The sequence below is a fragment of the Scatophagus argus genome, chromosome 14 (assembly GCF_020382885.2).
Source record: "Scatophagus argus isolate fScaArg1 chromosome 14, fScaArg1.pri, whole genome shotgun sequence".
Taxonomy (NCBI): Eukaryota; Metazoa; Chordata; class Actinopteri; family Scatophagidae; genus Scatophagus; species Scatophagus argus.
In genome coordinates this window covers 3977990-4005941 of record NC_058506.1, presented here as the reverse complement: position 1 = coordinate 4005941, position 27952 = coordinate 3977990, and the positions used below count along the sequence as shown (strand labels likewise).

Sequence of the window (27952 nt, the reverse complement as noted above, 5' to 3'; positions counted from 1 at the left end):
TACCACTTACAGGTTTACTGTTGGAGGAGAAATGTTAATGGCTATCTGTCCCCAAAGTCACAGCAGAGTTAGTGACTTTTTAGGACAGCAAAATGAATCCTTTGAGTGTTTTATGTTTTATGTGCATTATGTGACTTCATATTGTGTTTTGTTTTTTTTTTTCTAGCCTTCAATGCTTGATCTACATCTTTTATGCATGCTTTAAGCACTTTCCTGTTAAGTTCTCCTTTGAAAAAATTCTTACTCTCAGTGGGACAAAGCTGGGCAGATTAGATAATATATAAAATAATAAAATGTGCTAGCTCAATCGCATACTGTTCTGCTTCCTCCTCCCTTTCCTCCGTCCACAGACTTCCTCCCTCCATCCTCCCTGCCGGTGTGTAATCATATATTTAACTTTACTGGACGTCCCCGGGAGGAATTCCTGGCGTTTGGCGAACCAGAGTCTCTCCAGTGTGATTTCAGACGCAGTGGACAGCGGTCATTAATCACTTGGCTGTGACGGAGCCTGTGTGTGTTCATGTACTTGCGTGTGTGTGTTGGAAATGGTTCTGTTTTCCTTTTCATGCGTGTTCATCGGCAAACAAATCCTATCTGGTCGTAGGGAAGTGATATTGGAAATGCCAGTGGTGCAAAGAGAATGGCTGTTTTGTTGTCCTTCCCCTCTCTGTTAGTTATTTCCTATTGCTGAGATATGACCGCTGGCATGTCGCTTTCCCCGTGAGGCCCTGGCTGGCTGTCTGGGATATGGAGGACCAAAAAGTAGCTGGCTGTGTGGCCCCCGAGCTATAGCGTCTCACTTTTTACTTTCCAGCCTTCAGGGGGTGGAATAATCTCCATCTGTTAAGGGTTTACTTTTTTAACTTCCCGGAGCTGCACACCAATGTGTTAGTGAGGAGGTGTTTATAGTCAGAATGTTGTCTAAGATCTTAAGATAGGCTCAGATATGAGAAGGAGAAAACAAACTTGCAAGAAATGGATTTAAGCCAAATAAAAGAAATAGATACCTCATGTTGAAAGTCCTTGGGGCAAGGTCATGTTATCAAGAGGAAATGCTTTTACAGCTGAAATGGCGAAATATAGTCGTCATCAAAGATTTATCTTCACAGCATCAAGATCTGAGTAAAAGCTGACCTTCAAAGTTGTAATGATCACAGTTGACAGTAGAGTCCAGAGAAGTCAGGAAGCGTATCTTTTGCTGTATTCCCCTCATTGCCTCAGGCACTTAAAGGTCTCATACCTGCTCTTACACAGGATTAACAAAAGACCATGAGCCAAACCCCAGGGGCACACACACACACACACAAAGCATTCAACACATGTCTACACAAACTATACAACACTGCTACTGGCAGTGCTGACCCATAATAACAGAGACTTGTACCTTATGGAATTGGTCTTTTAGGATCAAACTTTTAAAAAAGTATTTTGTAGGTGCATTTGTCTCACATTGTAGAATTCCTCTTGTTTCCCCCTGTAAGTTTGTCTATTAACAACAACAGTGTCCCTAAAGTAGCCAGTCATAATATCTTTTCACAGACCTAACTTCAGTAGAAAATGTAAACACTGTCAACTCACTTAGTTAAATGAGACAGTGTGTTTTATTATCATTTGTGGAAGTTACTATAAAAGCAACCAAAAAGCAACAGCAGTTTGGAAAAGTTGTTTATAAAGCTGTATGGATTCTGTGTTTGTGTGTATGTCTGTGACAGTATAGCTTGGCAACAACTCGTGTGTGTTGTACGAAGTTTGTTATTACAAAAATCAGATGTAAGTTTCATACTGTGAAAATTCTCTAAAAAGATGATTTCCTTCCCACTTCTGGAAAAGTGTATGTCAGTGTTCGGGTGAGAGGTTAAGAGGGATTGAGTTGAGGTTACCTCGAAGGATAAGGTGAAGCATTTAGAGATGGAGTTCAGATACAGATCAGATATGAGTCAAGATAACAAAGATCATCACAAGTGTGTTGTTGCAAGATCAGACCAAAGCCCTGCTCTGCTCGATCAGCTCGAAATTGTTTCCCAAAGTACGGTATCCTAGCGGGAGATGAACAGACATAAGCACATAATGACAGGAAGGGATGAGTTCAGCCTTAAGTCCTCAGTAGCAAACAGAATTTTCCCACTTGGGATGTCAGGAAACACCCCTTTCTACCCCAACACACAGGGGATATCTTCCCCATCCTTCATAAGCACTCACTACACAGTCCTAACTAAGACATCTGATTGGCACTGGTGGGACTTTCCCACCATGCTGAAAGGAAAAGAACTCTTTGTTCCTGCACACAGTCGGATGGACTGGGTGGTTGGACGCCTCTGCTCTTGTTTGATATTTCAGTTTAACAAGATACAGAAGTGGCATCTGTGGGTTGGGATCAGACCCAGTTTCTTCACCCATCTGAAAGTGTTACAGACTGTAAACGCTGCTGGCTACATGAAAAGCCACTTTCAGTGATCAGAAGAATCTAGTGCCTTTTGCAGAGCCAACGAACAACAATGGTCTGAATCCCTCAAAGTAAAATTAATGAGAAATGAATCATATTTTACTCCCATCGTCTCTTATTGGCATTTTCACATTGATTGACCTATTGTGACACGCAGTATAGATTTTATGCTGTGGTGGACTGTATTGTGGTCACTTGGCTTGTGACTATTTGGAAGGTCTTGACATCTTTGTTTCTGCACTTTGCCTGTAATGGATGAAGTGAAATAAATCACCTGCTCCTGTGTAATGCCGGGTTGTCTTTTTCTCTTGTCTTCCACAGGTTCCCTTTGTACTCCAGAGGAGAGCGGTTTCATTTTGAATATGGTGTCTACTTACTCAACAAGAACATTGCCCAAGTAAGACTTGAACACACATGGACAACAAATCAAAAAAAGTTTTCTACTAACATGTGAATGCAATCCTAGATGAATTTGAGTAACTTGAAATTTTGAATAAGGTAAATATATTAATTACGTTACTGATTCTGGATGTTTAAGAGACCAGTACTTTTTCTGAGGAAGGCACCGTGTTGGTGAAGCAAAAGTTTAGTGTTTTCATAGGATTTAATACAGAATATCACCAGACCTCTTTTGGCACTCAAGTTGAATTAGTGTTCCAAATTGGTTTTTCTCTCTTTCTTTATCTCTCCATCTATCCTGAACACAAATGCCTCGGGAGAGGGTTGAACTCTTGACCTATCTGTGCTTATTAAAGTATACCTAATGTGTTGCCCTGGGAAACTCCCTCCATTCATCCTTCAGACGATTAGCAGTGACTTTTAACAATTTGCGTTCCATTCCCTGTTTTCCTCCTCGTCCAGGCGGGAATGAAGGGTCTCTCCACTGGATAATATTGAGCACTTAGCACTAGCAGGTGGCTGACGTCAAACCACTGCATGCTGGGAGGTTTTAGTTCTAATATGAGACCACAAGCTGTTAGCCAATATCCAAATCTGTCATCTTCTCCTCAGATTCAGAAAATAAGCCAGATAAGAAATCTTTGTAGTCTGAAACCACCAAATGGACGACACAGCAGCCTGTTGTGTCTCACTCACGAGTTGTCATGTATCTAAATAGTGTTATGTGTTTTAATGAATCATGGCTGGAATGAAAATAATTATTCAGTGCTGGGACTGTATTGTACAGTGTGTTAATTCGGTACACATTGTTGAGTAACACCAAACAGTAATCTGATACTTACTACATAAAGTCAAGTGAAGTCATTTTTATTTATATAGTCCAGTATCGCAAAATTATCCCAAAGAGATTGACTGAGATTTATCTGAACAGCATTCCTGGATTCAGACATGGAAAACACTCAGAAAACACTTTAATGGCAGAAATAAATTTTAAGAAATCTCAGGGGCTGAGTTGTCACCTGTATCACTGTACTATATAAAGACTGAACACACACAGACGCACTAGGGCTGTTCGATCCCGATTATTTTGGTCAGTGTTGAGAACATGATGATTAAACACAATTACTCGCCAACTTTGAAAACATCCTGTCTTTATAGAACTTTAAAAAAAAAAAAAAAAAAAAAAAAACCCTCCTTTTTTTTTTTTTAAAGTGGATTTCTTTGAACTTAAAATATAATTCAGCTGAAAAATAAACCAAATAAATAAATAACTAAATGTAATGTAATATTTAAGGCAGCATCGTGGGTTTTATTCTGTTCTTTATGCAGTATATGTATATGAGTTTTCTCATCCATTAATGAGCGTGTTCGGTGACCATCGTGCACACACAGGCATCACTCACAGAGCTGATACATGCGCTGCAAGCTGTCGTACGCTTAGGCTCTTTTCTTACATGGTTTGGGGGCTACCGCAGTGTGTGACGACTGCCCCTCATTGTCTGACTGTGTGTGCATGTGTACTGTATTATTGTGTATTATGATGCACATAATATCTTTCTGTGTATCGGTTTTACCTTTCTTGCTGACCCAAAGGCCCTATGTCTTTCTGTCATCTTGTCTTGAGCTGAACTAAACATGCCACAGTCTGGCTGAGAGTGAGGAGGGGCAAATGTGCAACGTAAAGGCAATGTGTGCGTTGGATTTAGAACTTAAAACAAAATGAGATCATCATTGTGAAACGGAATGCAGGGCACTATCTTTATTATCTTGTTTTTTATTGTTTGTAACTGAGAAAAATCAATTGATCACCTTCGCACACACCTGAGTATGCATTTACACCATTGTGACTTCTAACAGACGCCTTTCAAGACCTGGCAAATGTTTTGTAATGAAGCACCAAGAAAATTTTATACTGCTTCATGTATCCTACTAATTGAACGTTTTTACTTTTACATTTTAACTTTGATTTTGGCATGTGGGGTAAGTAGCCATCTATAAACCTACTTAGCTTGTTGAACCATTGAAAATGGCTTATTGTGATAATTTTATTGCATAATATATAAGTAAACACTTCACACGTTTTGTTTCTAAAGATGTGCACACTGTACTGTATTTATGCACTAGAGAAAGATGTGCATCAAAATACGTCATCTTTTTCAAAAGTAGAAAATTTTGTGTGCTGTCATCTCAGTGCATATTCCAGCCTTTCAACAATATAATCTCCACCCGTTTATCAAAGCTGCACATCAAGATCTAAGCTTTCTGAGATTTTTCTGTCTCATGAAACTTAACCATGTGGTGCCATCACAAGCAGGACAGAATTGTCCATGCTTAATGAAAGCTTAATTAGGTTATTGATTTATCCTAGCAATGAAATCAAAAATAATATTTCTGAATTTGTTGTTTCAAAATGGCGCAGTGTTGCATGGAGAGTTGTCTTTTGAGGTATTGTATGTCATCATAAAAATGGCTCCTTCAAAAAAAAAAAAAAAAAGTGTGTAGTTGGTACTTCAAACAAATCTGGCCTACTGCAGATGAAAAATGAGATCCAGACAGGAGCACGTTTTCACCTGTGTCCATGAAACCAAATCAGAAAGATTCAAACTCGGGGTCATGAAACCAGATGTAAACCATCAGCAGTAACACAGGTGGGCGCCTGAGGAGGGCATGATAACTTTGTAAGGGCAATCTATGGAATGATAAGTTGATAACAACAACATACTTCTGTTATTTATGAATGTGTAAAATCAGTGGAGGCTTCTTTAAATCTCAGCGGCAGGGCGTATGGCAGTCTAAATGTAGACCATGTAAATAAACAAATTCAATAAAAGTACACCTTGAGTAAAACCCTACTTTATCTTATTTTTTTGCTAAAGCTAACATGATCTGCTTTTAACAGCTTGGTGGAGCATCGGTATTTTCTCAGGATGAAATTACAGCTTTTATTCAAAGTCCTGTCTGATGCATTCCATGTGTGCCTGACTATGTCCATGTTAAGGATGAGTTATCAGGTTGACTACAAAATAATATACTGGTACCACATGAGCAGCTCCAGTTCCATATGATAGTGATAATAGACCATTGTTTTAAAACTGAAGAAGTTCAAAACATGTCACGGTTGATAAAATAGAGCCCATAACAAACAGAGCTTCTCCATCCCAGTTTGGTTGATTTTCTGCACACAGCATTAAACTGAGTACTCCTGTGAGTCTGATCTTTCAGCTTCTTTGGATCTTGCGTCACTTACTTTCATGTTTTGTGAGTTAAGACTGGGCAAAGCATGAAACAGCCAAAGTTTCAGTTTAGTATATGTCAAAAAGGATTAGCAAATTATCACATTCTGTTTGATTTATGTTCCCAGATTCTTTTTGAAATCCTGGTAGTACACGTAAATTCTGCTTGTAAATCTAATTAGGATTCCTTAACCATGTCTTTCTCAACCAATTTCTCAGTGAGACTTTGTTTCCTGCTCTGCTGTATGGTTCTTATTAATTTATTAGGGCTTTTATTAGGGAATGGTTGCTTTGCTGACCCCTACACATTGAGCCAGGCTCTTCTACTGCTGATATGATTTACTGACAGACAGCAATTTAGTTGCAGCAGACAGTCATTATTTACCATGTGTTTTTTCCCTATTCTTCTTTCTGTCTTTAATGAGTTCCTTTGGTTGAGGTGGACCTGATATGCAGCCATTGCCCAGCGTGTTCAATGTCTGGCTCTTTGATACAAAGCAGAAGTCTGGTTTCACAGCAGAGCCGACTGACTGGCCGATTGGCTGGTTTGACTGTCTGACTGACTAGAGCCTGGGTGGGAGGCATTAGCTGTCCATCTCTTATTAAATTGCACTGTGTGGCTGTGTTTGAAAGTGATACAGGAAAGCTGGAGAAGGATCAGGACCACAGCAGGTCGACCCTGCTTTGATGTGGCAGGGGGAGAAGTTTGCTGTTATTAGGCCCCATGTCATGCAGCAAGGGTCAAGGATGGGGTGGCTGCATGGAGCACCTTCGATGTCAGGTGGTAACACACTCCCCTGTTGCCACTTCAGATTAATTTGTTTATTGAAGAGAAGTTAAGAAAGGCTTCAAGGAATTTCCACTCTCTCTGGCTACGTGCTATTTTTTTTGCAATCAGTAGATATTGCTGTATCTGTAATGTCTGAGTGTATTGCTCATGTTTAGGTGGGAACACTGCCTTTTTTGCTAACACGCATGTTTTCTCTTTGGTTCCAGTTGAACTGACACCAAACGTGAGCGTGACTAACATAGAATGTGACATACTGTCAGCATAGTTGTTACATAAATGGCATCTGGCTGCTGCTTTGCCTTGAAGTAGTTTGGCATAAGTATGTAACTTGGCCTAAAGTGCCCATCCACAGAGGTGCACAAGTTAAACCTGCCATTCTACCATTCATAGAGAAAAATCAGCCAAGTTAGTGTGGCTGACTCCAAAGGAAGTCCAAATAGCAGCTTTTTTGTCTAGAGGAAAGCCATGTGTTGAACTTACTTACTCTCTGTTTTTATCCACTAGGCTACGTTGTTGTGAAACAGACATGTGGGGCTGATTAGTCGACAACTGATGCTACTCAAAATCTCTTGGTTTTTAGGAGGAGGGGTTCGGAACAACAATTAGTTCTTAGTCACTAAGCTTGCCGTATCATATTTTGTGGGCCTCAGGCACAGGAAACGTAGTATTGGGAATTAAACACAGCAAATCTGTTGTGGCTCAACGAGGTCACCTCTGGATTCACCTTTATTTCTGTCTACTGGGGAAAATCGCCTACAGTCTCCCGCCTCTAGCTCTCTGGGTAACTTCACAGCATGATCTGCAGGCAGAGTGCCATTCTGGTGGTCTGGAGCATACGTCAAAGCGCCTATTGCCATAAAGAATGGCAACTCCACTGTGGCTCCATAAAACACGGCAATGAGTCATGGGGGAGCCTACTGTGTTTAGTGGTTAGTGGAGGTGGCAGCAAGTGGAACAAGAGCTAGTTGGCTGGAGACATTCTTAGCGAGACTGTTTGGAAAGGTTGTAGATGCTCTAGCAAGAATGACTTTGGCTTAAAAATGACGTTAATTATGAATGGGTTATAATGTCCCACAGGATGAATTCACTCATTGAATTGATCTGTATGGAATGTGCACTGCTCTTTGGACTATTGACTTCTATTAGGCCATAAAAAATACATACAGAATAAAATTACAGGCTATGTAAATAAATACTATTTCATTCTCATCTGCAGAGAGATGAATAACACAGTAAAGTGTAGTAGTAAACAGGAAGAATCCCTAAAATGAACATGGAAATACTGCATACCATATGTATGACTTTGGTAAGGTGACTGCAAGCAAACACATTCAGCTCCTCTTTTCTTTCATTTGTTCTTGCTAATTTTTTTTTTTCTGTTTCAGTTTCATATTTGTTAGCTACGCATATTCCAAAGTTGAAGCCCCTCCTTCAGCTCTTCACCTCTGTAACAAAACTTGTGACCCTAGTCAAAAGAGAATCTTGGCATAGCCCTTTGTAGCCGTTAGCTCATGTAATTGTGCTTCGATAAAAACCATATGACCTAAGCAAAGACATGCAAAAAGTGAACATTACGCAGCTCCCTTCCACTTCATAACTCCCCTCCGCCTCAGACCAAGTTGTCAAGACATTCTGAATTCCCCAGTGAAAGCTATACACCTATTACTTTATTCTCCTTTCTTCTTTAATGTTGATGTCAGAGATAGTACACAGTCTACAACTGGGCTTTCACTCCCTATAGTGGAACAATGGGCGTCCCATATTTGCACATCAACTCAGTTTTTCCACAGTTTACATTCCTGTAAGCAGTTGTGTGTTTACTCTCTGTCAGTCCACAAGCCTGTGAATCAGAAATGGTTGTGTACAGTGACTGCGTAATAGTCATATGTAGGATATCAAAATATATGCTCCAATCTTCTTGGTGTGATATGTGTACTTTGTAAATGCGCAATAATCTACTTTTGTTTTTACAAACTTTCCTTCAATTGTATTTAAATCATTATAGTATTAGATCGATCGCAACTGAATGAAAAAGCAGTGATAGTTGTCGGACCCCATACCCTGAACCTACTTGAAAGTTCTGAATGGGGAAAAAGGATCATAGCTGCAACTATCTGTTATTTGATCTGTTAGTCATTGCTCCCAGGAGGAGGGTTCTGTTCTATCTAGTCATATCTACAGTATTTATTACTATCTTTTCACTGCTCCATCGCTTGAATTCCCTTGAATGAGAGCAGAAACTGGAGCTTCAGCATTCATTTCTCAGCATGATCTTTCCGAGAACTGTAACACTTATAATCAGAACTATTCCAGGTTTCTCTCATAAGCCTGTTGGTCTTTCTCTCCTTGTCCAGCTGAGGCTTGTGGTTCGTGACTAACTTCTCGTTGCGTTCCAGAGAACGTTCCAGAAAAAAAGGAAAGAAAAACACGCAATTGCATCTCCACTGTCCCCCTTGAACAACAGCAGTCATTCTTCTGTCCAGCCGCCTCTACAGAAACCTCATCTCAATAAACAGACTCCCCAATGTTCAGAAATCATAATGCAGCCCACTGTACGCTGTTTGTTTACCTGAACTCTGGACCACGGTTCCCCAGGCTCTGCCACCATGTCCAGCCCAAGACAGACAGAGCCTGGAAGCAATCAGGCCATTTCAACCGCCTGCTGCCACTCATTGTCTTCATCCTTCCATAACAGCCACATCCGTTTTCCATTTTACAGGGATGGATATGATAAAACAGATAATGGGCGGGACAGACACAAGAAAATGTAGCACCAAGTCCATGTAATACACCTCACTTTCACCCTCAACAGGAAGTAGGAAAGAAGAAATGAGACACCAAGTTTCACTTTTAGGCCAAGTCATCAATGTGTCTGTTTTTGCTTTGGCCCTCTGAAAAACAGCCCGAATGTGAATGCTCCGAGCGTCATTTTCCACATGGCCACATGCTGTACAAATGTTGGATAATCATCCCCTTACATCTAATAGAGGATAAGTTATAGACCCTCTGTCTGACAATGTGTTTTGCATTTGAACACCATTAAGGTGCCACTTTTAACAAGATCTCTGTACTCTGCTGACAGTAAAAAGCACTTCATTAGTATACTTTATTTATCCTATTTCAAGCAAGAAATTATTTTTGGCAGTTCATAAGTGGATTGAATTGAGAGTTGCATTGTGAGACTGTTAACAGCCTGACAGCAGTGGAGACAGTAGGCTGATGGCTGTCTGGAGAGAAAAGGGAAGCCACTGTTTGTATGGTGCTAGACTTTATATTAGATCTGTCAAACGGTTGTAATGTGCCCTCTTATCTCATTTGGATTGTACATTGTGTGTATTGGACAGGCACTATCTGAATATGACTATATAATAGCTATTGTTTTTTTTTTTTAATTAAATGATTAGAAGTGAATTGTGATAGTGATGGTATGTTTTTTCGGAACTCTGTCACCCGAGAGGAGCTCGGAGTAGAGTCGCTGCTCCTCCACATCGAGAGGAGCCAGTTGAGGTGGCTGTTTCAGATGCCTCCTGGATGCCTCCCTGGGTAGGTGTTCCCGGCATGCCCCACCGGGAGGAGGCCCTGAGGAAGTGTCTGGGGAGAGGGAAGTCTGAAATAACTGCATCCCTGCTCAAGATGCTGCCCCTGTGTCCTGGTCCCGGATAAAGCGGAAGAAGATGGATGGATGGACGGATCTATAATATGCATATGTATCTCAAATTTTCATAATAAGCAAGCAGCAGCAATAATAAATGCTGCCATACTTAACTGAACCGAATGTGTTTTGAAACTTGAATTTGGAGTAACCTTTGGTTTATGTGTTTTGGCTCAGACCAAGCAAGAGATTTGTGAGGAGAGACTGACTGCACTGCTACTGGATCAGTTGCTACTGAGAAATTACATTTAGATAAGAACGTGTTTTTCTGCTCTGAAGAAACAGCCTGAGGAAAAGTAAAACTCCCAGTGGTTTAGTTGTCCTGCGGTTCTCTCAAAGTCCTTGTTCAAGTTATCTATTAACCAAACCCAGGCCCTAACGTACACATCTCTATGCTCATGGGTTTTCATAGCCTCACTGTGTGGTCCCTGTTTTCCATCACAAACCTTTGTTGGTAGTTACAGCTTTTATCCAGTACCTCTTATTGGCTAGACTGAGTTTTTGGTGGGACACCTTTTTTTTTCACAACCAAAAGTAGGAGCACCCTTTTCCATAAACAGATATTTACCATATACTGCTGTATCAGGGAGATTGTGGAAAGGCAGTAGAGTGTCTGAGGTGCTGTGCTCACAAAGTCTTAAGCGCCCTACTTGTTCTGGAAGTAATTGACGCTCCAGTCCTGACCAATACAACTGAGGTAGAGCGGACTTTGTAGTTTGTCAGCTTGCTGTCGGCCAGAGGTCACGATTTTTAAGCAGGTCTCAGACCACAGTTGTAAGTGTATGTCACTGTTCTGTGGTTTCCAGCTTTGGGTGTGTGTATGCAGCAAAGCAGTCAGTGTGCTGCGATTATGTCTGAGCTCCAGGGTTTTATGGGAATTCCTCTGGACAGCCACCTATGACTTTATGAAACACTTAAATTCGTCTAATTGAATTTCCACATTTTGTGGTTGGTAGTTCCAGGTTTGTCCATCACCACAAAGAGGTACCAGAAGAGCTAGTTCCACTAAATATAAGGGTAAAAGTAAATGTTAACCCTGTTTCTGTGTGTTTAAGTCTGTGTGTCTAAGAGAGATATAGTAAGTGATTGGAAAGAATTTCCTATGTGCAAAAGTATTCATTTTTGTTAGAAGCCCTGACCAGTGTTCCGTATCTCTAAGTAGGCAAGTCAAGCCAAAATGTTATGTTATTTGCAGAAACTAATGGGGGCCAAGACGTCAAAGAACAGAGAAGGACCCGTACTGACGGTATGTTTTACCTCACAACATCAGAATGAATAGGTCCAGATTCAGAGATGATGTTTAAAGTGCAACGTTTCATTCGCATCTTCATCATATTTTACATTCAGTCAATGCAATCATGTAACGATCATCATCTCAGAATAGCTTCTTCCCACAGGTCAGACTGTGGATTTTACTGGCAAAAATGTTGTGAAAGCCAGGGGTTTGCTGTGATTCTGGGTGTTTGGAAAGTGTTGGCTGCTCTGCTCCATCATTTACTTAATAGTGTGTCTGCAGTTTCCAGCTGGATGGAATTTGTTGCTGAGGTCTATTTGTTTGGTGTCTCCTCCTGTTGTCTCGCTACATGCTGTACCTCTGTGCACCATGTACCAAAGCCTCTAAAGTCCCTTTACTTAGTGTTATTTCACCTCTCTCAACTGTACTTCAATAGCCATGTTTCTATGGCCATATCTAAAAATGTTGCCTTAAGTTAGAAGGAAACTAACTGCTCAGTTGATAAAAGGAAAAAGAAAATCCCATTAGACAGCCTATTGCACGTTATGTAAGTACTTCACTTCAGCTTGTATGTCTTCCTTTGATCATAGTTATGTCATTTTATGTTAAAATATATGCAGTTTGTCTTCGTTCCATTTTTCTCTTTGTGAAGGGGAAACTGGACCAAGGCACACAAACAAAAGAATTCTCTCTGCTTGTGGGTTTTTTGGCTGGCCAAACTTACCTCCTGGGGGCCCCCACCATCTTGTCATGAGAACGGAGAGGGCAGAGACCAAGTATATTTTATGTCAGCAAGTTTAGAAAAACTTGTTTTTCTTGTTAATTCATCAAACCCTGTGTGCTGTCATATGGGTGTTTGGGAGAAGAGGTATTCAGTCATGAGCGCAGGCCTGACTGCGGCTCAGTTACATTAAACAGCTCTTAGAATAAAACAATGCTGGCCCCATCTGGTCAGTATTTGAAAAAATATCAGCCATCCTGGCTTTGTGTTGGGCCTTCTATCCAGGGCCGTACCTTTTTTTGCTACCATGTGGATTTCATTACAGCCCTTTTACTTCGGCCAATCGGCAACCGGCTTTTCATCTGAATTAACACAGTGACTCTCACAGATTTCTCTCAGTGGCACTCATCACAGAGTTAAGAAAGTGTCTCTTTCCCCTAATTCGGTTTTGTAAAGTTAATCTCAGGATTAGTGTCCTTCTCAGGATGTCAGTCGCTCCAACACTCCTCTCCATCAGATAAAGTCTCACCTCATTAGGGTAGTGTCTCTGTATAACCCCTGATGTCAGCCTTCATTACTCGGCCAGGAGGAGAGGATATGGGTGGGGTGTCCTCGCTATCATGTCATCGTCTGTGCCATCCAGCAACAGCTTTCTCTTGATTAATGAAGCGTCTGTGATGAGCCCAGGCCTTTTGTCCCAGAGGCCAAATAATTGTTTTACAGTTATTGCAGGAAAGGGGCTAAGTGGCTCATGAAAGCAGCTGTTAAATAAACACCAGCTCGAGTTTAAAAGAAAAAACTTTTTGTGTGTGTGTGTGTGTTTTGGTGGTGGTTAGTCAAGGCTGTTTTCTTTGTGATTTCTTCATATAGCATAAAGCAGTGAAAACTTTTTCACGTCCAAGACCCCTGAACTGACACAAATTAGATCACGGACCCTCATCTAATAAGAATTTTGCTCTTAAATGCTTTATTACAGAAATTGTATGAAACAAGTGATTCAAACATTCTATCATTGTGTTATTAAAGAATTAAATTAATGTGGAATTAAAGTGAAAATAAAATATTCCTCATTTTACTGCGGACCCCAGCAGTCCCCAGAACCCGTTTTGAGAATCATTGGTATAAGTTTATAAGATATTAGCTGATAATGTGAATTATGTTTATTCATGAGGCCAGGTAACACTTAGCACTGGTATAGGCCTGTATGATGACAAAACACACACAAGCGCTAGTAAATAGTGCAAGAATTGGCCATAGTGTACATTCAATTTAAGTAACATTTTATTGCAATAGTATTTAATTGGATTCAGTTTCACTGGAAAATTGTTGTTGAGTGAGTGAGTCACTGCTAAAAGGTTAGTTCCAGTTACACGAGGCATGTGGTTAGATTCAGTTTGATTGCTTCTCAACTGTTTTGTTTGTTGTTGCGCTCCAGGTTGTTACACACATATTATGATGCCAAGCAGGCATCTCTAAAGTTTTAGTGGACAAATTGTTGCCAATTCTGTTGTTGTCCCCATGGAAACAGACCTGTTTTTAGGTTAAAATATGTCTCAGCCAAGTCGTTGGCTCGTGCTTTTCATAGCAATTAGGATGCTGTCCACAGAAACTGCACCATGCCTTACCTAAGTATGCACCCAAATACAAACATAAACACAAATGCACATGCTGTAATTACATTATGTCAGCGCTTGTGTTTGGCATTTATGTGTTTGGCGCGTCAGTCTCTCAGCCGTTACAACAGTCAGGGTGAAGCAGTTTGGAGCCTGTTATTCTTCAGAGGAGGAGAGTATTGCTTCTTCCTGTGGCTGTGAGAAACAAGCAAACCAGTTCATTTATCAGCAACAATGTCATCATTCTTCTCCTCCATCCCCGTTGACAAGCCTCCCCCCACAGGGTTATGATCAATAAATCTGACTGATGAGAGGTGTTCATTTGGATTTGTTTTTAGATTGGTTGTTTATTATTTCACTCGACTTTTAGTTTCATTTTGTCAAATTCCATTAATGCATCCAATAGCTTTTATTAAGCCATATTTTTTGTGTTGCTGATGCGATGGCAGATGATATAGGGTTCTACTGCTAATTTTTCTTAAGCCTAAACTGGTTGCTTTATATGAATTGGCTGCTGTAAAAGAGCCAGAGTGAACCGTATTTCACTTTAACCTTCAATTCAATTCAGCAGTGGCCTACTTCCAGCTCATTAGAGAGCTGGAAACCGCACATTCTGCCTCACACTCTTTGCCTCATGCTGAATTAATGGAACAATCCACATAGTTGGCCACCAAAAGTGTGAGGAAAAATACTTGACCACACAATAGCTATTTGTTTCTTGTTCATCACTCTGCCTCTGCCCCTCTCTTCAACTTCTAATTGGATTTGGTTCCTTGAGAATTAGGTCACATGTAAAAAAATTCCTTGTAGTCACCTTATTCATTTATTATGAAATGAAAACCTCTGCAGCTGTTTTTTTTTTTTTTTAAGACACATAACATGCAACATATTAGGAGAAAACAGTCATTTGTCATGGTTGTCATTTGATTGCACATGGATTTTGTGCAAATTTAAATGGATGGAAATGTCATATATTATGTTATATAAATTATAAATTAATTATATAAAATACAGTATATTGCAATATATTTTTAGTCTGGCTGTAGCACATGGAGCAGGATTTGAAGAGAAGATGTCGCAAATGAATCCAATCATTGTATCATAGTCAAACAAATGAAGAGCTGTGAGCTGGTACAGTATTAGCACAAAGCCAAGTGTGTTGATCTCTGGGCAGTACTCTGTTTGAGGACATTATGCACTTGGATCCGCCAGTCTAATCACAGATTACACCCCTTTATCTGATTTAAAACAAATAATGCAGCAAACGTTCCAACTGTTTTTGACCATGAGTATTGTGCTGCTTTCTAGGTAAGATCAAGCATTGTGTACAGTGGACTGCATCTTTGCAAGCCACCATGGATTGCAAAGAACAGTTCCTGAATCTAATCAGCCATTCATTATGAGAAAATCTTTATGTGTTGGGCTATGACTGTTCCAATTCCAAACACTGCAGTCCGTTGGCAGTGAAAAAAAAAGTTTTAACAGCCTTAACACTATGCAGGGTCACAGTTGAACAAACCCAGATGACCAGAGAATGCTCCAGGCTCTCCAAAATAAACCGGACACGGCCTATACTCTTCCCATAATGTAGCAGGTTTCAATTTGATGCTTGGAGCCAATGGAAAAGAAAGCCAAGAATTTCTCTTTTCTTTTGTTTATTGTACCATTATGCTCCTTTTGACTTTTAATCCCCTTCTCAAAAAATCATTTTCATCCCTATTGCTGAACACATGTTCTGGAATTTACTGCATAATTTGTTTACATAATTATTTGTTTGTATAATTTGACTCAGAGCCTATGAAAGGAGACCTTTAGTTTACTTGTCTCAGCGGGTTTGTTACCCAAGCTTCGCCATTATTACTTTGGAGAGTAGCATTCAACCGTCCAACAGTGTCTTGTCCTTTTTTTTTCATCACAGTTTAGTTTTTAATACACATTAAAAATCAATGTGAAATGGTACTTATCTTTTACATGGTATTTCACGTGAGTTCTTCTTTTCCTGTCTGTTATTCTCTTCTCTAAGAGTTCTCTAAAGCATGATGTGGACTTTGCCTTTGCCAGTGGCTCTTGGAATGCTGACTGCAATCTCGGTTGTGTTCTGTAAAAGCTGGGATGTAGCTGAAGATGTTAATGATGGCTCTATGTGGCTCAGACACAAACACACTCTGAGATGGATACGACACAACAAAAATAAAACTCAAAATCTTACATGTAGTTTTCCCTGTGCATATAAATGTGCAGTCGATAAACACACATATATTACATGTGATAGACGTAGCTTAATCCTTCACCATATGCATATATAAAAGACCTCTTTGTCCAATTAAATCTTTTGTCCTCACTAACCCAGATTCCTCCACAGAACAGATTGATGCTACATATTTTATTCTTGATAGAACAGCAGCAGATTCTGGCTGAAAAAGCTGTTTGAACTCTGTGAAATATTGGAAGGCTTTATCCTGGAGTTCTGTTGTTACTCTTTGGATAGACCAAGTATTTGGCCAGTCAGTTGTATTGTAGACCAGACATGGTCATTTTACTGTCATCAAGGTTGTATTCATACTTGACAAATTGTGTCTGTGAAGTAAGCTGAAGGGGATTTATACTGTTATGTTATTTGCCAGATGCAAATGTTTGCTATTTTTGTAGTGAGGAATAGTCAGAACCAACCAAACTAAAGTTATTATTCATTCTTCATTTCTTGTCACGGCTCATGCATACTTTTCACTTGTTAAAGTAGACAGTTAAAATAAGCAGACATCTGGATAAGTACCTCTCAAAAACCATCACTTTAAAAGCATTGCATTTGAAAGTTAGTAGCACAGACAGATGAAGAGAAATGTACACAGTGTGCCAGCCCAAGCTCTCCCTGTGACCCCCAGTCCAGTGGTAATACTAATAGAAAGTTTCAGTCGTAAAGAAATCCACAAAATAAAGAGTAAACGAAAAGAAAATAATATATCCATTCACAAGGATTCCAAGGGAGAGAAATTGTGGGCAGCATGAAGCCAGGATAGGCACCTGCCCACAAACCATATATTCACCGTCCTCTCTGGCCTACTGTTTTCATAGGGGCCTTGTGGAAACACAACACACATATAAAAAAAGATTTCCCCTGTAAAATACCACAAAACATTTATTCTGCATAATAAAATGAGTGTGATCAGACACTAAAATTAAAATCATGTTTTACTGACTATATTTGGCAATGCCTGATACAACTAGGGCAACATATGAACACTTTTCCTCATTAATGTACCTTTCTGTGCTGAGGAGAAGACATTAAACTTGTCCTGAGTTCAGGTACCCTCCATTTCTGTCCAGTCACTCATCACATCCTGTGCCCTTTACTGTCTGGCACCTTTCACTATTCAGACCACAAAACATTTGTGGCTTCCCACAAGAACAAGCCCTGTTTGCTTTGAATTTGCATCTACAAAGTAGTGAATTATGATATCCCTGTAGGTATGCCTCATTCAGGCTCTGGGAGTCCTTGTGAGAGCTGCCATGGAGGATTGATGATGGTCCAGCAAGCCAATACTGCTAACAGGAAGTTGACCTCAGTGTTGTGACTTCACAAACAGGGTCACCCTGTGTGGGTGTTGGGTTACTTCACCAAAATAGCTTGGCTCCAGTGGTACAGTGGCCTGGGTCTTAGCCCTGACGGCCACCTCACCTCCAATAGGTGTCACTGTGGCACACAACACTCTTTGGTCTCCTCTGCTGACCAGTTCATACACAGTGAATAACCACATCATGAAGGGAAATCTTTAAGACTGTAGGCACGGCAGTAGCCACCTCCGACCCTCCCTGCAGTGATTGGGGTCAGAGGAGACCAGCATTGGTCTCCTGTCACCGGTGGTCCCCCTAACTAAATTTCCGATTCATCTGATGCAGCCTTTCCCGTAATTATGTAAATCTGTTGACTGAATTTGGCAGCAATACGATACTCAGCAAGTGTAATAACGAGAAATGCGATGGAAGAATCTGGTTTCAATTAGGGCTGTGTTTGAATCGAACTTAGGCACAGAGAGTACACCACACCTGTATTACATTACCACAGTGTAGAGGAGATAGAAAGAGGGGAGAGCAGAGTTAAAGGATGTCAAATGAAGTGGAAGAACTGTGTGCAGTATTAAAAACTGTTTTATTACATGCTTGTTTGAAATGGCAACTGAGACAGGAAGTACAAAGAATATTACATTTCACCTTCTAAGGAAATGCTTAAACATATAGAATGAAGTATTCCATTCCCATGGGCACGTGAGGGACGGGTTTACTTTGGTGCTTAAACAGAGTGATAAGGTAGCTGCGAAAGTCAGTAACTTAGTCAAACACCATAATCTTAAGCAGACTGTTCCATTATCTACTAATCTGATCGTCTAGAGGTGTGGATATGTTTATGAAAGTGAAGGACTTTAGGCATTGCACATCTTGAGATGACTCTAAAAGGCAAATTATGTCAACAGTTGCAATTAGTGCAGTTTTCCTGGCCTACAGTACAAAATCCTCTTCAAGCCTTTTAGAACTGATACCAAACTGATACCAAACAAATGACGCTTTTTCTCTGGACATTTAACTTGCCTGAAATATCTTGCTCACATGCCTGAGCAGGATAACCCTGAATATTAGATTTTATGTGCTTTTGGATCAGTTACAGGCTACAGACGTTCAGATGATACAGGCTGTTTAAAGGCCTAAATTGTCAATCCATGACTTTCATTCCACACAGAAACAGTCCTGTTACATCTCTTCAAATCACTGTTAACAGTTAGCTCCATTTCAGTCATGCTTGTCCCTTTGAAAACTCTTAGTGTTGTTCAAACACTTCCTTGTTTACACTGAGCGCTGCTCAGCTGACGAGTGGACTTTGATTCCTGCAGCCTGAAAGTGTTCTTTTATTTTGTTTTCCAACATCCACTAAAAGCTCATATTTAAAAATATTTGTGTTTTGAATTTAAAATCCATCAGAAACAAACTGAAGCAGGTGTTTGTTTTATAGTCAAGGCAGTTGATTTAATTAGGGTGAATGTAACTGCAATTAATTCTTAAAAACCACATGCTGCTGACATCAGTTATTCTTATTTATCACTTGTGGTAACACATTTCTCGAATTGACGAGAGCAGATTATCCATCAGTCAATATTTAATATTGACATAAAATCTGATAATGACTTGAAAGCTTTGACTTCTTCTTTCTTCTCAGTCGGTGCAAAATACACATGCTACTGGCAATAGAAATCCTTCTGTTTGTCTGAGCATTTAATTTGAGATGAATTGCTTACAAGCCCTAGTGTTTAAGAGTTTCTATACAGCTCTTTCTGTTGGGTTAGAGGTTTACTTCCTCTGATCATTTTTCTGATGCAGGTAGACAAAGGAATAATGTGATCCTTCTTTTCTCTTTCTTTTTGCCCTTTGGAACATTGAAGCCAAGCCACTTGAATAAAGTGTAATTTCTCTAACTATTAGGACACTGTCCTAGCCATTATTTTGACGTGTTAGCATTTCAGTAGTGCACTTTCTGAATAGAAATTGAATGTAAAGTTAATGTGGAAACATGAATAAATGAAACTGTAATCCTTACCTTAACTCAAAATTTAACACAGAAAGTGAAGCAATATCTTTTGCAAGACAGGTATGAGACAGCATGGATTCTTCACACTCTATGTATGTGGGAAGATATTTTTTGTTGTAAGCAAATGCCTATGATGTTTATGAATCCAGATTCCCAGTTTGGCTTAGAGATTGGATGATGATGATGACTGTGGCAAGTATTCAAGGCCAGGAAACTCCTCAGAGTTTAAGGGAAGTGAGTTTCTGTTGTAAATGAATTATATGACTCTAACCAGACTCAAACAACTTTTCAGCCCTGCTTTGTATATTTATTGGGACACATGAAAGGCTGCAGTGATTAATCAAGTTGGTTTTCATATTCCACGCTATACCGCATGATTGTTGAGGTTTTGAGCATCCATTGCACCATGTGGGGTTTTACCTATCATTATCCAGTGCAAAGCTGCAAATGTCAAATCTAAAAACAACAGGTCAACGAATAATGAATAGCTATAAATTTCACTTTTTCAACTGTTCAAATATAAACACTAGGGAACAGTAAAAATTAACATTATTCTCATGTTCCCGTTTTGCAGTAAGACATCTAGACAATCATTCATTCACTTCAAGTCACAGCGTCCATCTGCAGCCATTTTGTCTCAGCCATTTTGTATGCATCCTGGTCAACATTTTGCTGTAATTTATTTAGTGGATGAGTGAAGGCTGCACAGAGTGAATTTCATTATGTGCCCACGATAAGCCATATGGGCAGAATCATAGAAGCGCTGCACTGTAGCAAACATAATCAACCATTTCAAATCCACCAGTGAGCTAGAAAGAGCTTCTCAAAAGGGATGATCTTGTGTAATAGTAATCAAATGAAGCAGTAGAAAAAATAGAAGAAAACACACACACAGAAAGTTCAGAATACGGAATTTTCTGTGTGCTCCATAGAGCCTTCAATATGATCACTCTGGACAACATTTTGGAAGCTATTTTCTGTATTTTCTATCCTAAAATTATCGCCCCGAAGCATTGCTGTTTTAGCAACATGTGGTTACGACCCAGAAAAGCTAGGACACAAGGTCTGAAATGTGAATATAAACACAATCTAATGATTTGCAAGCCATTTTATACCCTGTTGAATCTAGTACACAGACAAAGTAAACTCTATTGTTTTTTTAAAAATATACATTTATTCTGAGTTTGCTTACACATTAAAAAAAAATTTAGGACTATAGTATGTTTACTAGGGTGATTATTCATTTATGATTATTTTCTTTATTTATTAATCTGTTGAAGATTCTCATTATTATTGGATTTGTTGTTTCGTTTGCAAAATGTCAACGTGTTGTGAAAAATACTCGTCTCACTTTCCCAGAAGAGATATTTTGAAGTTGCTTCTTTTGTCCTACCAACAGTCCAAACTTTCCATCAGTATCCATCAGTATGTTCCTCCACAACCTGTATGCACCACTTAGCAGCGATGGAAATCCGGTGCTGGTTTTCAGCCTTGCCGCTCATGTGCATAAGATTTCTCCACATTGTTCTGAAACTATTGGACTTTTTGGCCACAGTTTTTCACAAAGTGGTAAAGCTCTATCTGTCCTTGTTTGTGAACCAGTAAGTATTTCAAGGATGTCCCTTTCACCTGTTACCAATGAACCTGGTTATCTGTGGAATGTTCTAAAGAGCATTTTTTAAGCATTCCACAAATGTGTTGCTGCCATCAATTGTGTTTACAAAAATACAAAAATATTAAATGTTTGGTTTTTGTTTTTTGTTTTTTTTCCAAAATATATTATTATAAAGTGTTTAAGTATGAAAAGTATTATTATTATTACTAATATGAGCAACACAATTAAATTAGTGACAAAATAGGCACATAGTTTACTTAGAATGGCACATTTTAAAAAATGCTGTTGTCAGGTGGCCCAGTTAAAGTAGAACCTGTGGGGAAATCATGTGCCCCAGGTTTGTTATTTATTTCATTATTTATTTATTACAGCTTCGTAGAAATTTTAACGCGCAGTGGTCGTGATAACTAACTACTTTTCACTTTCTGGGTCATCTGCAAGGCAATATAGGGAAAACTGCTTTCTTCCTCATCTTGAAAATAATAGAATTCTGATATATTGTGGGTTTTGGGTAAAAATAAATAGACTGTATAACAGAAAAACTTGAGGTCTGGCTTTGCAGCTTGGCCACAAAAGATAACGCCTGTGCTGGACGAGTCAAACTGTTTATTGAGAAGTCAAAACAATAGATCAGAGGGAAATCTCTGCGTATGTAAATACAGTGTTCTAACGTTTGCACCATATCAGCCCACTGAGGTGAACGAGTTGTTTATTTCCTCAAGGCTGGACTCAGTCTTCGAAAAGTTGGCAACAACAGATCTGTTGGCAAACAGAAAAAAAGATGTTGATCAAAAGATCCTGAGCTTATGTGTGGCTCTCAGAGCTCTAAACAAAGACTAAACGTAATTGGATCGACGTGCCACTGTGTGAGTTGGTTGTACGAATACAAAGAGACATAATGAGAGGATTACAGGAAACACGAACATGCATACACACATTTAATGACCGCTATAATGAGAAGACTTAAACTTCACCTGCTGCCATGAGGAAAGTTGGTGTTTGCAGTCTAGTTTGAAGGAATCATAGGCAAGAAAATTCTTGGCTGGAGTTGATAGCTCCTTGAGTTTAATCGTGAACAAAACATGAACTTTGTGTGGGGCATGTGGTTTTTATGCATCAGCCAGGTGGCTCCAGAGGATACTATAGATGCCCAAAAGCTGCTCTTACAAGCCAAGGAACTGTTATTGCTTATTGGCCATTATATTGCATGTCTCACTTGATATTAAATGTATTAAAATCTGTGAGGAATGGCCCATGTGCAGTGCCACCCATATCACTTCAAATAAAGATGAACGCAACATAAACTAAAGCACAACACACTGAAGTTTTTTTTTTCTGTTCTACTGGACTCATGAACATAATGAGTCAGATTTAGTAGTAATTCAGCAATTGTGTATTTTATTTTGTTTTTTGTTTTTTTAATTAAAAAAGTTAATTTGTGCAGTTTGACTGGCCACTCTGTTTGGCGTATGTGTCACTCAAACATTGTTAGCTTTGGCTGAATAATTAACAGCACAGCATGCAGAGTCTATAGCGTTTTTTGGCAGGATCACTAAAAATGATGATGGAAGTGACAGGAACTGTTCCGGTAACGCTGTAACAAATTAGTCCACACTAATGTTCTTAATTTATTGCAGGATATTTTGCTTCGCTACGGTATCATTCAGCTCTTATAATATTTTTTGTTTTTACAGCTTGTTTTTTATTCACTGCTGGTATGTCGTATCAGTCATCTTAACCAGAAGAGGCACAGCCCTGAAATATTGCCATTGGCAGGTTATCTCCCATAGCTCCAGTTCTCTACATATAAGGTCTACATGTGAAGACTTATGTCTGCATCCAGTCCACAGTTTGACCGGAGGAATGGTGGAGGGAGGAACACCTGGTTAGCCCCTCTATAACATGCTGTCATAGGACCTAATGAGCTCCCTGATTATCTTCCCAAGAGAGAATGTAAAACCTATGTACTCTCTAAAATAACCTATTCTATTTTTACTCCAGTGGACAAAAGCCTGCTGGTTATAAATCACAGGGTAATTGTCTGTGATGCAGCTTAGATGTACACAGGATACTCCACAGTTTGGTTTGGAGACTCTTAGCCTCTTTACTCATGAAGCACAACGCTCTTGATGAAACTATTCTGCCCATCTCCGGTGATGATGGAAGGCCACTTGTCAAACGATGCTAATTGTGTGCACCAGTTGAACTGTTGGGGATGTCTGCATTGACCTCATAGCATGAAAGGCAGGAAGGGGGATGTGTGTTTTGTTACCTGGGCCACCCTCCTGCATCACATCATCGGCAGTAGACCTCAAAATTCTTTTTGGCCCGCCCACATTCGAGGTCTGATCTGAGGGTGATTAGTACTGACAAACTCAGGGATACAGTAATACGTGGCATAAGCCAGACTGTGTTTGTTTAGCCGCTGTACAGAGCTCAGGGCAAACACGCATGTTTTGCCAAATGATGGGTGGCATGCACTGTAAACTGACTGGTTCCCGTCTGCTGTAGTCAGTTTGAATGTGTTTATGTGTGGTCATGGCTCCAGTGGATTGGCAGGCTGGAGCTGTATACAGTGCTGCATTCTTTGGAATGTTGCTTTATCTTTGAGATGGATGAAGATGAGTCTCTCAATTCTCAGATGTGACAGGTCAGTTGCGCCCATCTGCAAAACTCTCACACACACAAATTCATAACAAACCTTACCAGCATACCATATGATTACCCACTACACATGCAGCGGAGTGGGTTTTGTTGAATAGGTAAACAGGCAAAGAAGTGTCCAGACACAAAGGTGTGAGCAGCAATGAGGAGACCTGGACGGATCTGTTTCACTATGTCATCATGTGAAAGAGCCCCAGTGGGTGTCCCCACTCCACCCCCTCCCCTCCAACTCCTCTCGCCTTTCAGCCATCCTCAATGGGCCATGGGAATTTCTCACCACGATCTGGTTAGCCCCATTACAAAGAACCCCGTGGCCAGCTTGAAAGCACTCTTCCATACACATACGCATGCAAAGGACTCCACCAGTATTCATCACAATGATGTATGAAAGGGAAACTAGAAATGACAAGCTGTCTCAAGTGGACTGATTCTGAGCAATTTGTATGATCAGCTCTGGAGTTGCTGACATAGAAACATTTGGTTTCACATTCGTGTTTGTATAAAAATTTTCCAAGATACTCATTTTACTGGGTTGTGGACAAAATTTCATTGCTGTTTTGTGCAACAAAAATCAATTTGTTGTGTTTTTACGTCTTGCCAATTACAGCACATTGCAGTTATATCAGTTATAAAACACTCCCAAAGACCACTTTGTTTTTATAAACCAGAATTTGAGCCTTCATGCTCAGCTACTTGTTTCCATCTTACAGTGGAAGCTTTCTTGACATCAACAAAAAACCAAGCTTCATATCATCATGTTGCCTCACACAAAAACAAGTTACAATATTGTCTGTTCTCTTTCCCTTCAGATGACACAGCTGGGTCACTCGTGTTTTCTGCTTGTCTCGAGTGAACAGAGAAGAAGGGAGGGGATTCGAAGGTTGCATATTTCAAAGCTAGCATCCAGAATATATGCCTTCCCAGGACGAAGGCCACGAGCACCACGCATATATACGTATAGAATGCACTCTGAGGAGAAACTTAATGCAGCTTCCACCAGGGAGGGCCAGACCAGTTTATGAATATTGATAGAGTCTGTCTGGCTGAGTGTTGGGTCAGCTGTAGGGCTGCAGTATTCAGTCTTCCAAACTGTCTGAATGTGTTTAACACATGTCATTACAAAGACAGTGTGAAGCATCAGTCACCCTGTGCTGGTGGCTCTGCACTGCTGCCAGCCAGACACTTAGCTCAAGTGTTGTTAGTGCCCACTGGCAGAGATTTGACAAACACGTGAGTGAACATACTTTCGAGTTATGAATACTTCTGTGTCAGCTCATTGAAGCCATATACTATGAAGAATGTTGGACCAACCATATTTCTCACATCAATATTAGGCATCCACATATGGGCCTCTTAGTAACGTCCTCCTATTTTTTTAATTCCATAGTAATGAAGTGCGCCTGGAGCAAACCAGTGATGTCACCCATCACTCTCTTGTCTTCACTCATATCCAGTTTCTGTGCGCTACACTCTTGGCAAGATCTCTTCCCATAAGTAAAATAATAAGAAGCGCACATACAAATGCACACTCATTCTCTTTCTCTCTCCCACACACTCTCAGACATACAGGCGTGTAATTTGACATAGGGCTCCTGTCAGACACGCAGTGTGGTTATTACACACACTTCAGAGCTCAGACAAGTAATGGGACTTAAAGATAGCATTTTGTTACGCCTTCTGACTGAGAATCAAAGAAAGTATACAGTATATCCAGTTTACCTTTGCTGAAGCCATAATATTTATTTTTTGCACATATCTGATTCACGATTTCTGATTCATGCTTTCTAGACTGCAACCTTGAGATTTCCATGAGATTGAGGTTTTCCTTTTTTTAGTGTCTGGCCACAGAACAAGCAAGCCCCCCTGCCCGAAGTTGCTATGCTCTTTCTGTTTCCAAACTGGTGCTGTTATTGATCTTGGCCTACTGTTTTAAACCTAATTCCGTTCAGCCGGCCCTGTGGATAGCACAGCTCCGTCATTTGGTCAGGCTTTGAGGTTTACTCTGAGCCATGAATGGATCTCTATGTTATTCTCCATTCCATCACCAGCTGGGCTTCGAGTTGACACCCCTTGTCCAGCTCCCTCAATCTGAGCTTCTTTTGATAAAAGCCTCCTCTGATACTGTCATGACTGTTGTTTCTGTGGCTCCCCTAACAGACATGGACCCCATAAGGCCAGAACACACACATGCACAAACATAGCAGATCACACATGTGAACTCTTTTGTGCATTTCACACTTACACAATACAGTTTGTTCTTGCAGTTGTTCATACAAAAGAGGTTTTAGCCATTTTGTGCTCAGTGGAAATTAGACACAAATGCACACTTGACCTGTATGCGGCACTCCTTTTGCAATTAATCAAGCTTTACAAGGGCCACTATATATGTACAGCAAGGTGCTGAATTTATATTACAACTTTTGCTAGAAGAAAACAAGTATTGATGTGTTTGGAGGGCTGCTGATACCCTGAAAACCATTTGTCTCCTCCTATGGAGAAAAACAAGGAAATGTGACCTTTAAACTGTGAGGCCCAAAGGTTTTTTTCTCTGTAATTCCTTTATTATCATGTCACTCATCCATTTTGTGTTCACATATGAAGAAGCAGTTTGGGTGAGTGGTGTGTCGGAGTCATGTGCGCTTCATCTCTTTGCCAGAAATGTGTGTGAAAAAAGAAAAAAGAGTGAGTGGTCGCCATGGCAATCGAGTGGAAACAAAACAGATGTCAGCTGGTGCAGGCGGTGTGTGTGACAGAGGGGCCTCGGAGAGATACGCTGGACGTGCGGCATGATGCTCCTCTGCTGTTCGGTGATATAGGTTAAATAAACTCTCTGGGACAAGAGTTGGCTTGCTGTGACATCGCTCAACTATTAATGGAGATATTTCTGGCACCAGAGCTGGAGTTTTTTTTTCGCTGGATTTGATTCTATCGTCATGAAATAAAACACTATGATACAAGGGAGGGAACATTCAAGGCCAAATTTAGTAATGGGTCTGCTGGAGAGAGAGGGAGAGATCATGGGAGAATGTAACAAGGTTTCTAATGTGCTCTCTTTCCCCCATTTCGTCCAGATGTTTTAACACTGTGTTTGGTTTTCTTGCCACCCGCATCTCATCCCCTGTCTTTCCACACACCTTACATATTAGTGCCTGTTATCAGGGAAGGCTGCCCATTGTGTGTCCAGATGAGTAATAGTCTTTTGGGGAGAGCTGAAATGTGTCATGGTGAAGGAATGTAGACTTCAGACCTTCCCTGTAGGTGGTATTTCTTTCTTCTCCAAAAAACATCCAAACAGTGAGAACATGCATACGTGTCCAAGTGATTCGCAGTAGTGCCAGTTCACCACACACTATAGGTAGGGTTGTAGGATAAAATGTGGGAGGTTGGTTGAGGTTAATGATTCAGTGTGTGTTCCCTTTCCTTGCAGCTGAGATATCAACATGGCTTAACCACCCCAGACCTGCAGCAGACACTACCCAACTTGAAGAACTTCCTGGAACATGGCCTTCTGGTCCGATGGTAAGACACTTCACACCTCAGATATTTCTTACTGAGGCTACTGAAGCCTTTTATGCACAGCTTTTGTATCGAAGTAACATATGTGTGTTTATATGTGTATATGTATATGGCCGAAGTTTCAAACAATGAGGTAAATGTATGTAAAGGTAATCCCCGTGAGCAAAAAGCTCAGGCTTCAGATAGCTCTGAATATTAGGTTTCATACAGTTTCTTTACTTGTGAAACAATTCTTGGATTTCTTAATTGGTCATCTGCTGCCAGCACAGCATACCCACGATGTACGGGGCGCACCCATGCACCTGCTCAAATTTTCTGTTTGTATCAACGTGATTTACAGCAGCTATGACAGGGCTCTGATCTGGATCATATTTTATGGAGAAAATATTTTGTGGTATTCTCTGATGTCCTCCTGCTGCTCTTCCAGAATGCTCTGTGATTTACCGAGTTTCATGTTGCACCAATAGTACTTGTTGCAAAAGTAACCTCTAATTCCT

General features: G+C 40.2%; 1 protein-coding gene across 1 annotated transcript in view; it reads left to right on the top strand.

The window, feature by feature from the left end:
* uvrag (UV radiation resistance associated gene) overlaps nt 1–27952 on the top strand; it is an 86808-nt gene that overhangs the window by 47276 nt on the left and 11580 nt on the right. Inside the window, exons 13-14 of the mRNA XM_046409775.1 lie at nt 2765–2840; nt 27367–27458. Of these exons, the coding sequence (XP_046265731.1) occupies nt 2765–2840; nt 27367–27458 (168 nt within the window). The remainder of the gene's footprint in view (nt 1–2764; nt 2841–27366; nt 27459–27952) is intronic.